Source organism: Hemiscyllium ocellatum, chromosome 26 (assembly GCF_020745735.1).
Source record: "Hemiscyllium ocellatum isolate sHemOce1 chromosome 26, sHemOce1.pat.X.cur, whole genome shotgun sequence".
In the NCBI taxonomy this organism is placed as follows: domain Eukaryota; kingdom Metazoa; phylum Chordata; class Chondrichthyes; order Orectolobiformes; family Hemiscylliidae; genus Hemiscyllium; species Hemiscyllium ocellatum.
Window position 1 is genome coordinate 3,788,243 of NC_083426.1, and position 13,947 is coordinate 3,802,189.

At 41.8% G+C, this 13,947-nt stretch overlaps 1 protein-coding gene across 1 annotated transcript in view; it reads right to left on the bottom strand.

Annotated features, from left to right (window-relative positions):
• Positions 1-7,483: 7,483 nt before the first annotated feature.
• Positions 7,484-13,947, bottom strand: part of lrig2 (leucine-rich repeats and immunoglobulin-like domains 2) — a 96,524-nt gene continuing 90,060 nt past the window's right edge. The window contains exon 19 of the mRNA XM_060845280.1: positions 7,484-12,355. Coding sequence (XP_060701263.1) covers positions 12,123-12,355 — 233 coding nt within the window. The 3' untranslated portion in view covers positions 7,484-12,122. The remainder of the gene's footprint in view (positions 12,356-13,947) is intronic.

The window sequence follows — 13,947 nt, forward strand, 5'->3', positions numbered from 1 at the left end:
TTCACCAGGTGCACTGGTGGAGGCTGGTACAATTGCAACTTGTAAAACGCATTTGGATGGGTTTAGAGGGACGTGGGCCAAGTGCTGGCAAATGGGACTAGATTAAGTTAGGACATCTGGTCAGCATGGACGAGTTGGACCGAAGGGTCTGTTTCTGGGTTGTACATCTCTATGACTCTTTGAGGTGCGAAGTGTTCCGAGAAGTTGTGCAACACAAATGCAAGATCTTGCTTTATAACCAGCTCTGAGCTAAAGTTGTTGTTTGAAAACAAACACGTAGGGTATTTGAGAGCAATTTGCTCTTTCAGGTTGATACTATGGATTCAAGACTGTTTTCTGCCTGGTATCCATGTTCAGTTATGCAGACAGCAAGGATTTAAAAACAACTGTCACTGAACCCAAAAACTACCCACAAACAAACCCAGACATTTATCAGAATGACACCAGAGATGAGCAACTTCAGATATGTTTAGGAGCCAGAACAAAGGGAGAGATTTAATAGTACTCAGAATTGAGGAGGAAATGTCCAGTGGCAGGAGAACAACCGACTAAAATTAATTGATCAAATAGCCAGCGGAAAGTTAAATAGTTCACGCAACAAGTGATAATTTGGAATACACTGCCTGAGGGATCTGAAAACATATTTAACAGTAACTCTCAAAAGGTTATCAGATAAATACAAACGAACAGGAGTTGGCCATTTAGCCCTTTGACCCTGTTCTGCCATTCACTGAGTGCAGGTGATATGTGGCCCGAATACAAATTGTTAAGTCTTTGCTTATCAGTAAGTTCGCTCTCTCAGACTTAAAACTGACAACTGATCCAGCATCAGTCGCCACTCATTGAAGAGTTTCAAACCTCGATCACCTTCGTGTGTAGAAGATTCTGGGTAATCCAAGATGGAGGACGGGAAATATTTCTGGCTGTTAAGAGCTGCTCCTTTTTTTTGAGGTATTTTAGGTGTTCGAGGGGATTTCCTCAAATTCCAGGAGCAGCAATTATTGTTCTAGATGCTGTTGCATTGTTTTGGAACTTTGGAAAAAAAAAGTCAAAACAACAGCAGTTTAAAAGGGAGAAGAACAGACAAAGGAAGCACATGGTGAGGACAGTACGGGGGGAGGGGGAGAGAGAGAGAACCTGCACTGTTACTGCCTTTGCTGTTTGAATTTGTGTATCGCTGGACATCGGAGTGCATCCGGGAAAATTAACAAACAGTGAAATTCACAACTAATCTTGGAGGAACTGTTGGGCGAAGTTCATAGCACAGAATCAGATAAGTTAGTTGTTGTTTTAAGTCTGTCCAAAAGAAAGGCTGCAGTAGTGAGGATAGTGGGTTCTTTCTTGAATGTGTGTTTTTAGAGGTAAGTCCCTTGATTACACTTAAAATATAAGCCATAGCTATTAATTTAACCTGGGGCAGTGTTTGTAGAGGAACAAGACAGTGTTATTTTCTGGGTCTGTAGATTGTGAAGGAGCAAAGATGGCCTTTGCAGTGATATGTACTTCTTGTCAGATATGAGAGTTTAAAGAGAGTTTAAGGGTTACTGCGGATAAGGGTTATCGAGTGGATAAGTTGGAGAGACAGATAGATGCGATGAGGAATTTGCAACAGCAACAGTATGTGATGGATGGCAGTTATAGGAAGGAAGTTCAGATACAGTCACATAGATGGGTTAACTCCAGGGAGGGTAAGAGAGGTAGGCAGCTAGTGCAGGAGTCTTTTGTGGATATATCCATTTCAAACAGGTATGCTATTTTGGAAAATGTAGGGGGTGATGGATTGCCAGGGGAAAGTAGCACGAACAGCCAGGTTTCTGGTATTGAGACTGACTCTAATGCAACGAGGGGTACGGCGGCTTCCAAGAGATCAATTGTGTTAGGGGGTCCTGTTGTCAGAGGTACAGACAGATGTTTCTGTGGCCAGCAGAGAAAAAGCAGAATGGTGGGTTGTTTCCCTGGTGCTAGGATCAAGGGTGTCTGAGAGGGTGCAGAATGTTCTCACGGGGGAGAGGGGCCAGCAAGAGGTCATTGTCCACATTGGAACCAACAAGATTGGAAGGGAAAAGGTTGAGATTCTGAAGGGAGATTACAGAGAGTTAGGCAGAAACTTAAAGAGGAGGTCCTCAAAGATAGTAATATCTGGATTATTCCTAGTGCTACGAGCTAGTGAGGGCAGGAAAGAGAATAGAGCAGATGAATGTATGGCTGAGGAGCTGGTGTATGGGAGAAAGATTCACATTTTTGGATCATTGGAATCTCTTTTGGGGTAGAAATGACCTGTACAAGAAGGATGGATTGCACCTAAATTTGAAGGGGACGAATATACTGGCAGGGAAATTTGCTACAACTGCTTGGGAGGATTTAAACTAGTACGGTTGGGGGTTGGGGGATGGGGGTGTTGGTGGGACCCAGGGAGATAGTGAGGAAAGAGATCGATCTGAGATGGGTACAGCTGAGAACAGAAGTGAGTCAAACAGTCAGGGACAAGGTAGGACTAATAAATTAAACTGCATTTATTTCAATGCAAGGGGCCTAACAGGGAAGGCAGATGAACTCAGGGCATGGTTAGGAACATGGGACTGGGATATCATAGCAATTACAGAAACATGGCTCAGGGATGGGCAGGACTGGCAGCTTAATGTTCCAGGATACAAACGCTACAGGAAGGATAGAAAGGGAGGCAAGAGAGGAGGGGGAGTGGCATTTTTGATAAGGGATAGCATTACAGCTGTGCTGAGGGAGGATATTCCTGGAAATACATCCAGGGAAGTTATTTGGGTGGAACTGAGAAATAAGAAAAGGATGAGCACTTTATTGGAATTGTATTATAGAATCCCTAATAGTCAGAGGGAAATTGAGAAACAAACCTGTAAGGAGATCTCTGCTATCTGTAAGAATAATAGGGTGGTTATGGAGGGGATTTTAACTTTCCAAACATCGACTGGTACTGCCATAGTGTTAAAGGTTTAGTTGGAAAGGAATTTCTTAAGTGTGTACAAGACAATTTTCTGATTCAGTATGTGGATGTACCTACTAGAGAAGGTGCAAAACTTGACCTACTCTTGGGAAATAAGGCAGGGCAGGTGTCAGTGGGGGAGCACTTTGGGGCCAGCGACCATAATTCTATTAGTTTCAAAATAGTGATGGAAAAGGATAGGCCAGATCTAAAAGTTGAAGTTCTAAATTGGAGAAAGGCCAATTTTTAACGGTATTAGGCAATAACTTTCAAAAGCTGATTGGAGGCAGATATTTGCAGGTAAAGGGACGGCTGGAAAATGGGAAGCCTTCAGAAATGAGATAACAAGAATCCAGAGAAAGTATATTCCAGTCAGCGTAAAAGGGAAGGCTGGTAGGTATAGGGAATGCTGGATGACTAAAGAAATTGAGGGTTTGGTTAAACGAAGGACGCATATGTCAGGTATAGATCAATTGAATCCTTAGAAGAGTATAAAGGAAGGGAAATCAGGAGGGCAAAACAGGGACATGAGCTAGCTTTGGCAAATAGAATTAAGGAGAATCCAAAGGGTCTTTACAAAAGGGTAACTAGGGAGAGAATAGGTCCCCTCAAAGATCAGCAAGGCGGCCTTTGTGTGGAGCCGCAGAAAATGGGGGAGATACTAAATGAATATTTTGCATCAGCATTTACCGTGGAAAGGATATGGAAGATATAGACTGTAGGGAAACAAATGGTGACATCTTGCAAAACGTCTAGATTACAGAGGAGGAAGTGCTGGATGTCTTGAAACGGTCAAAAAGTGGATAAATCCCCAGGACCTGATCAGGTGTATCCGAGAACTCTGTGGGAAGCTAGAAAAGTGATTGCTGGGCCTCTTGCTGAGATATTTGTATCATCAATAGTCACAAGTGAGATGTCAGAAGACTGGAGATTGGCAAACGTGGTGCCACTGTTTATGAAGGGTGGTAAGGACAAGCCAGGGAACTATAGACCAGTGAGCCTGACCTCGGTGGTGGGCAAGTTTAGATTAGATTTGATTAGGTTACTTACAGTATGGAAACAGGCCCTTCAGCCCAACAAGTCCACACCGACCCGCCGAAGCGCAACCCATTCATACCCCTACATTTACCCCTTACCTAACACTACGAGCAATTTAGCATGGCCAATTCACCTGACCTGCACATCTTTGGACTGTGGGAGGAAACCGGAACACCCAGAGGAAACCCACTCAGACACGGGGAGAATGTGCAAACTCCACACAGTCAGACGCCCGAGGCGGGAACTGAACCCGGGTCTCTGGCGCTGTGAGGCAGCAGTGCTAACCACTGTATCACCCAAGTTGTTGGAGGGAATCCTGAGGGACAGGATGTACATGTATTTGGAAAGACAAGGGCTGATTCGGGATAGTCAACATGGCTTTGTACGTGGGAAATCATGTCTCACAAACTTGATTGAGTGTTTTGAAGTAACAAAGATGATTGATGAGGGCAGAGCAGTAGATGTAATCTATATGGACTTCAGTAAGGTGTTCGACAAGGTTCCCCATGGAAGACTGATTAGCAAGGTTAGATCTCTTGGAATACAGGGAGAACTAGCCATTTGGATACAGAACTGGCTCAAAGGTAGAAGACAGAGGGTGGTGGTGGAGGAGGGTTGTTTTTCAGACTGGAGGCCTGTGACCAGTGGAGTGCCACAATGATTGGTGCTGGGCCCTCTACGTTTTGTCATTTATAAAAAATGATTTGGATGCGAACATAAGAGGTACAGTTAGTGAGTTTGCAGATGTCACCAAAATTGGAGGTGTAGTGGTCAGCGAAGAGGGTTACCTCAGATTACAACAGGATCTGGACCAGATTGGCCAATGGGCTGAGAAGTGGCAGATGGAGTTTAATTCAGATAAATGAGAGGTGCTGCATTTTGGGAAAGCAAATCTTAGCAGGTAAGGTCCTAGGGAGTGTTGCTGAACAAAGAGACCTTGGAGTGCAGGTTCATAGATCCTTGAAAGTGGAGTCGCAGGTAGATAGGATAGTGAAGGCGGCAATTGGTATGCTTTCCTTTATTGGTCAGAGTATTGAATACAGGAGTTGGGAGGTCATGTTGTGGCTGTACAGGACATTGGTTAGGCCACTGTTGGAATATTGCGTACAATATTGATAAACACACCTGGAGTACTGTGTTCAGTTCTGGTCTCCAAATTTGAGAAAGACATTCTGGCTAGTGAGGGAGTGCAGCATAGGTTCACGAGGTCAATTCCTGGAATGGCGGGATTACCTTACACTGAAAGACTGAAGCGACTGGGCTTGTATACCCTTGAGTTTAGAAGACTGAGAGGGGATCTGATTAAGACACATAAGATTATGAAAGGATTGGACACTCTGGAGGCAGGAAACATGTTTCCGCTGATGGGTGAGTGCCGAACCAGAGGACACAGCTTAAATATACGGGGTAGACCATTTAGAACAGAGTTGAGGAGAAACTTCTTCACCCAAAGAGTGGTGGCTGTGTGGAATGCTCTGCCCCAGAGGGCAGTGGAGGCCCAGTCTCTGGATTCATTTAAGAAAGAGTTGGATAGAGCTCTCAAAGATAGTGGAATCAAGGGTTATGGAGATAAGGCAGGAAGAGGATACTAATTAGGATTGATCAGCCATGATCATATTGAATGGCGGTGCAGGCTCGAAGGGCAGAACGGCCTACTCCTGTGTCTATTGGTCTCCTTCTTATTGGAAAGATGTTGTGAAACTTGAAAGGGTTCAGAAAAGATTTACAAGGATGTTGCCAGAGTTGGAGGATCTGAGCTACAGGGAGAAGCTGAACAGGCTGGGCCTGCTTTCCCTGGAGCATTGGAGGCTGAGGGGTGACCTTATAGAAGTTTACAAAATTATGAGGAACATAAATAGAATAAATAGACAAAGTCTTTTCCCTGGTGTTGAGGAGTCCAGAACTAGAGGGCATAGGTTTAGGGTGAGAGGGGAAAGATATAAAACAGACCTAATGGGCAACTTTTTCACGCAGAGGGTGGTACGTGTATGGAATGAGCTGCCAGAGGATGTGGTGGAGGCTGGTACAATTGCAACATTTAAGAGGCAGTTGGATGGTTATATGAATAGGAAGGGTTTGGAGGGATATGGGCCGGGTGCTGGCAGGTGGAACTAGATTAAGTTGGGATATCATGGACGGGTTGGACCGGAGGGTCTGTTTCCATGCTGTACACCTCTATGACTATCTCTCCTGAATGGTCTGGCTCTAATTCTCAGACCATGCCCCAGTTGTAGAATCTCCAACTAGTACAAACAGTTTATGTCCCTGCTCTCTTCTAGCTCATACATTAAAGACTTCGATCAGATCTCCTTAACCAGCCAAACTCTAGAGAAAACATACTTGAGGGGGATGGATATTTACAAGGTTATGGGGGAAAAAAAGATGGAAATGGATCAAAACGGATGGTTCTGTCATTTGTACAGGCACAATGAGCTCATCAGTTACCTTGTGAATTCCAATAGTTTTATTAAATGGGAGTGAAATGTAAATCAGAAGAACCCCATTTTAAAGCAGTCCTGGGTCCTTTTCTATCATTGTGTGTGTGTGTGTGTGTGTGTGTGTGTGGGGGTGGGGGGGGGGGGGGGGGGAAAGAGGGGAACCAGGGGTTGTGTGCTGCAGGATGTTATGTAGTGCATGCAAAAAGGCATTTGGGTTTCTAATTTACCTCTCATCCTTCTCCTTATCACACTACACCCCCACCAAAAAAAAGAGGTCATTTAATGCCTCACACCCACTTAATTATTTAATTAAACCCCAGCTAAACCCTCCCCTCAACTTTGCTTCCCTCCTTTGCTCCATATTCCACGATGTGGAGGTGCTGGGGTGGGCAAAATTTAAAATCACACCACACTGGGCTGGGCTTATGCCGGAAACATCAACTCCCCTGCTCCTCGGATGCTGCCTGACCTGTTGTGCTTTTCCAGCACCATATTCTCGACTCTGATCTCCAGCACCTGCAGCCCTCACTTTCTCCGGGTTATAGTCCAACAGGTTTATTTGAAATCACAAGTTTTCGAGCACAGCGCCTTCGTCAGGTGAAGGCACAGTGCTCCGAAAGCTTGAGGTTCCAAACAAACCTGTTGGACTGTAACTTGGTGTCGTGTGGCTTCTGACTTTGTCCATATTCCCTCACCTTGAAAATTTCACCAAACCCGAACATTCACTGCCTGTTGGAATTCCAGATTTCTCATATCTGTGCGCAAAAATCTTTCCTAAGTACTATGACTAAATTTAGGATTTTGCACTCTTATTCCATATTTCCACCAGGAAAAAATATTTCTCTTTAATCTACCCATTCAAACCTTTGTTATTTTAAATACCTTATCTGAGGGGTAATCTAAGACTACAAGAACAATTTAATTTCATTTACATAAAATCAAATAACTTGTGCGCGTTAGGCCAATTAATTCTCACCTTCTAATCCCATTGTGTCTGATCACCATGTCACAAGGCGCTTTAAACATTCCAAATACCCACAGCTCAGTTTTCATATTTTTTACTGTATGCAGAAATACAAGATATTTTACAGGAAGTTTATTTTACACATGCTTTACATAATGTACAGATAACTGAGGAGCAACAAATATACACCAGGACAGACACTGGTCACACATCGCACACAGCAGTTGCAGATGGTCCACAGCACATTATCTCTCGAGGGACACCGAGTCCAGTAGCTGGGAAGAGGGATTTGCAACACAGTACCTATTCATGAGGAGTTTCAAAGGAGGTCTGTTAGGAGAGGTAGTTCAAGAGGTTGGGCAGAAGAGGCAAGGTCAGAAAGGGAGCTTTAGTCACGAGTGAATATCTTGATACTGAAGAGCTGGAATGACAGGCCTGCCGAAATTTCGATGTAACAGTTTGTGGGTGAGGCGCATGGGTTTATGTAAATTGGTGGAATTTACAGGGCAAGAAAGTGAATAAATGTAGACAGTATCTGTGGTCAGGGCCAGACCATACTTAACCCACCAAGAATAGACTCAGATTGAGAAAGAACGAGAGGAAAGCTCAGCAACGACAGTACAACTGTTAAAGTGTTAACATCTCAAAGACATTAGATGGCAGAAACCAACTGACTTTAGTGACAGGGCCACCTCTGTAATACAGGTGACAGCACCTGACCAAACTTTTTTCCACATTTTGTCAATCTCAATAGCAGAGAAATGTTGTAGATTTTACAAGAAATTAAACTTCAAAAACATTACATTACAAGGATGGATATAAAATCAAGAAATTCTAATTATCGGGAATAAGCCAACAGGCTCGGTCTCCTCTCTGGAGGAAGAGAAGACTTAAGGGACAATCTGATGAGTTCTTTAAAACTGTTTAAAGTATTTGACAACGTTGTTTCAATTTGTGGAGCAGAATCTAAACCTAGTACCCACAAATATAAGATGGTAACTAATGGGGAATTTAGTAGAAACCTCTTTACTCAAGAGCAATACTTTATTTTAGAATATGGAATTTGTTAACATTTAAGGGGAAGCTAGACAAGCAGAAAGGTTACAAAATAGGTTATGCTAGTTGTGTTAGATTAAGTAGGGTCGGGGAAAACCGATCAGGAACATAAACGTTAACAAAGACCAAACTGGCTGAATGGCCTGTCTGTCAACTTCCAAAATTTGGATGAATTAAACAAAGTCAGAAATCCATTCCTAACCAGCCAATCCACCTTAGCAGATGTTCACAATCACAAATGCATGTTTTAGAATGGAATATTTAAGTAATAATTCACCAAAGTAAATCATTAATCACTGAAACAAACCCTGACATCAATGAAATAAATCAGTGTACTACAGTCACTGACAGTATCGGGTCAAATAAATATGCTGTTAATCATTACCATTGGCTTGTTTAAAAACCCACAAAACTTTGAAGAATTATTAATGAAATTCTATCACATAATTTCCCCAACTTGTGGTTCAAAAGTAGAGAGAAAACAGAAATAAGCAAATTGCAATTAACACATTATCAGGTGGCAGCTTGTCACAAGAGCAAGGCAAAGACATTAAGATATGGACAGTCAAAAGCAAGTACGACAGAGAACAAACAGGTCGGTCATGGGTGCAGTTGTTCCTGGAGTAGTAAAAGCAGCCTGTAATAAACATTCAGAGAACATAAAATCAAATTCCTTCAAAACATTATGAAGTGATTATAAAGGTGTTGGATTGTCACAAAAACCCAATTAATTCATCAATGGTCATTTCAGACATAATCACTCATCAAAAATAGTCTGCTGGCAGTTTGTAGTTTTCCAGCTTTGTGGTTGATTATTGTATGGTCATGGATGACACTGATAAAGCATGATGAGTCAACCACAGTGTTAGCTAAAGATGTGTAGGGTCCGATGATGCAAGAATGGCAATTTCCCTTCTCTGACAGACATTAGTCAATCTGTTGGATTTCCACAATAATTGGGAAGTTTTGTACAATTCTCCTATTTAAAAACACAAGTTTACAGTGTTACTGAATTCAATCTCCAAACATTTGGAGACCTGTACTAGAACAAGATGAACGTACCCACATGTTCAGACTTGGATACTGCCCATCACATGCAGACTGATGCATGACCTAATGCTATACAAGATGGTAGGCATGGTACAGTATCTAGAGTGATTTTTCAGTCTCCCCTGCAAGAAACATGCTGTGTTCATCAATATTAAGCTGAAACTGACTTTTTGACCATAATTAGAATTACGTTCATCTGAAGGCAACATTCAGTCAGGATTGATTATTTAGTTAATACCCTGCAAAATGACCAACAATAGTTTAAATCCTGAAAGGCTTAAACAAAGTTAGGGTCTAGCCATGGTTTCTTCATCTCCATTTTACAGTTTAAATATCCAAGGCCAGTGACCTTCCATCAGAATTGCTTTCACTGTTCACTGGCCTGAAATATGAACTTGGTTTATTTTTCTCTCACCTCACACACTACCTGACCTGTTGAGTACAGAGTTTCCAGCATGCTCTGTTTCTGTTTCAGCACTTCACTTTCATTGACACAGCAAACTGACTGCAGACGCAACTGTTGCTACTGAGCTACATGGAAACATTAATGTTTAGTTTTAGCAACAGGCGCTACTGTACAACTTCAATATGATCACATCTACATCAAGAGTGGGTCCACGTAGATGCAGGAAGTTTAACAGGTGCTGATTCAATGGGTGAATTAAAAAATTTCTGAAGCTGATGATTCAGATGGATGTTTCCAGCTGCCATCTCACTCTGATGTTTTAACACCATGGGATTGCACTCTCTATAATCACAGGTAATTATGAAACATTCAGGTTGTTAGATGCACAGGGCTCAAATTGAGCATGGAAGTGGTGAATAGCTCCACTGTTCATCATGTTCCACTGTTCTGTAGTATTTGGATATCAATAACTGGAACTATCAGATAAAGTTGCAACTACCAGGTCTAACTCAGGATAATGCAGACTGTGGGAGTGAAGATGCTGGCCCAGCTATGTATATCATGTGCACCAGTTCTCACAACAAGCTTTCAAATCCATAATTTAAAAAAGGAAACTTATTTACAATATGTAAGGCTCCACATTTGATTTTAACATGTGCATATGTATAGAATATATATATATATATAATATATATAAAAGTTATAAATGCAACAGTCAATTTATACCAAAGGTTCCAATAGAGACAAGGACATTGTGACCAGGGAGGAAAGTTTATCAGCCACATGGAACCGTTTAATGCTTTGACATTGCCCCCACCAACACGTTCTCTCCTGCTAGCTAACCAACAAGGAATCACCAGTAGAGCCAAAATGAAATCCAAGCATGGATGTTTATGATTATCATGCCAAGATTATATGGCAATCCACGTGGAGGAGAGGCTCACTGCATTTGCCACTCAATTTCATTAAGTGCAGCTGTTGTCACTGCTTCGGTTCCAGTTCAAGTCTTGAACAGCCGAGGACAACCTCAAGCATGAACACATCAGCTGGCCAACCAACATCCGGCATTTTAAAATTCTCACACTCACAGACAGGCAATCGAAGACTATCTTTTTTCTAAGCAGTAGTCCTGTGCCAATCCAAAAATGGTCCTGCTCAAATCTCGCAGGCGAGACACAAGAGTCATGTCACACTGAGTTAACTGTGGCTGGAGCACTGCAAGTTCTTTTTAAAACTCCAATGATTTAAAAAAAACCAGGAATGTATTTATCATTATAAATCTTCTTCTGGCAGCAGTGCAAAAACTCACAATTCAATCAGTATATCCTACATTATAAGCACAGTCCGGATACTGTAATGGCTCTGTATTTGTTGCACTGAAGCTGGATTATAACTAATAACTCAGTGTGGTGTCTGCCAGCTGACTGCCGACATAATTGTCACACTTGGGAGAGAAGAGAGAATGTTCTTTTGGATGCATTTACAACGGAGAGCTGCTGTCTTGGCAAAGATGAGATTCTTTTCGAAAGGCTAATTGGTAAGTCCCAACTGGAGCTGGAAACCTCACAATTGTGTTCTTGTGAAGTCAGTTCAGACAGGAGAACAATTACATATGATTACTCATCCATTTGCTGCTCTCAAATCAGTTAAATGTACTTTCTGCAGTTTTGACAGCACAATCTCAGTAACATTCGGCACACTGCATTCACTGGAATGATGAAATATATATCCAGTAACCTAATTTTAGCGTTCCAAAGCTGGACTTATACGGAGGAGGACACTGAGCTGAACACAAGATGAATTTTTGGTGAGTACACAGAGAGAAAATTAAGGGGTCCAATTATTTAGCTGGAGGGAGCATTTTCCATAGCCAATGCTGCAGGCAATTTTAATTTTTATTATGGGATTCCAAGAGGCTTGCCAATATTTCAGGGAGCATTCCACAATTCCAATTGTCATCGTTGCCCTAGGATAGTGGCTGAAATACTAAAGTCTCATATTAATGTGGCTTACACCAGAAAAATGTACTCAATAACGAACCATTCTTTGTTGCTTCCTTCGAAGGATTGTTGTAAATGAAGATGAGGAGCTGTCAAGCCTAATCATAAACATACATAGCCAGTTCTGGCCTCAGTGTCAATGCTTTGAGGTAGTGAATGGAGGTTCTGATGCCCAGGGGACCAACAGTATATGTGCATTCAGCACATACATGGTCTACGTAGTGGCACCATAAGCCTGCATGTCTACAGTCCGCTCATTGCCAGTGCTCTGCTCAAGGCTTCTCTGGCTCAGTCTGCTTTTAGCTACGGAGGGTTCAGCCCCATCCTCTGTCTCATTGTCACCTTCCAAAAAAGCCTGGGGATTCTCGTGGATAGTCACAGGTTGCTGTGAATAATGAGAATGTCCTGAATCTGTATTCGAACCCCAAGGAGGCTGTGGGCAAGATTCTAATGAAAAAGGCAAAGACAGACAGACAATGAGAAAATTAATATGCAACAATTAACTCTAACACAACATTAGTTCTTAAAACTGAGTCACGACAATTTTCAGCCTCATATGTGCACACATTTAGCCTAAGCAATGCTTAGAGCATGATTAAACTCAATATGTAGACACTATTTACTGTACTGAACTATTTCAGTGAGCATCAAAAATAACAAAGCAATTGCAATTAGTGTTATAATTTGTTATGACACAGGGTAAACCCCTCTGCTAATTTAAACCCGACACATACAGAAGCTCACCTCGTGCCATAGTCTTTTACATTTTGAGAGGCTATGAACTATCACAGATTTCACAATTTAAAGTAAAAATTAATACCTTTATTCTTGAAAACCACAAGAAAACATTAGACAACCATTTACAACTCCATCACTTAAACCCATCTTTTACCTCTCACTCTACCATACTGGTCCAATTAAAAAAAACCCTAATTCAAGATTTACAAAAAAAAGGTTTCAAAACCAGTTAGCTTTGTCAATTTTCCTCTGTAGGTTTTTCTCTGTCAGCTTTTCTTCAGTATTCTGCTTCACAGATCTTTCATATGAACAGGTACCTTAGGGAGAGCTCTTCAGCTAGCAGTCTATACTTGTTGGTGTTTTTGACAGTTCTCCCCCAACTGTTCAAAATGTCCGGTTTTATACCCTCAAAATATTGGATCATTTCATTGGTTTGTTGTTGTCAAAATACTAAATTCAAATTTAATTGGATTTTCATATCTGGGGCATAATTTAAATTGATTGGCCAAATTTGAATTTGTTTTTGTATCATGGGAACTCATCTGGTTTCACAGTCAAACATTTTAACTTCTTTCAGCACATTCTGTGCCTCTCCGAGTCCGTTCCAGCTTCCAGTCTCTCGTAAAGGTATGGTGCACACCTACACAAGTACGCAGTGATAAGGAAAAAACCTTAAAGCACCCGAAAATGTGCAGCAGTTGTGGTACAGAGGAATTTATTTTCCCAATGTTAAGGTCAAAGCATTTTATGCTGATTGATTTATGGTGAAGGAATGATGATGTTATTTTAGATTCATGTCAGAATTTTTACCATAAACACAAATCCACTTCTTTTTGAGACACTGAATTCCTAACATTTTCATGCTATATATGGGCGGCATGGTGACTCAGTGGTTAGCACTGCTGCCTCACAGCACCAGGGTCTCAGGTTCAATTCCAGCCTCAGGTGACTGTCTGTGTGGAGTTTGCACATTCTCCCTGTGCTTGTGTGGGTTTCCTCCAGGTGCTCCGGTTTCCTCCCACAGTCCAAAGATGTGCAGGTTAGGTGAATTGGCCATGCTAAATTGCCCATGGCGTTAGATGCAGGAGTCAGAGGGAAATGGGTCTGGGTGGATTATTCTTCAGAGGGTCGGTGTGGACTTGTTGGGCCAAAGGGCCTGTTTCCACAATATAGGGAATCTTAATCTAATCTAATTTTCAGTAATTGTCAGAATTTTTTTTATAACCTACAAATATATGAAATAGGAGAAGTACACTATTTGGCCTCTCAAGCCTGCGTCACTCAATAAATTCAGAGCTGAT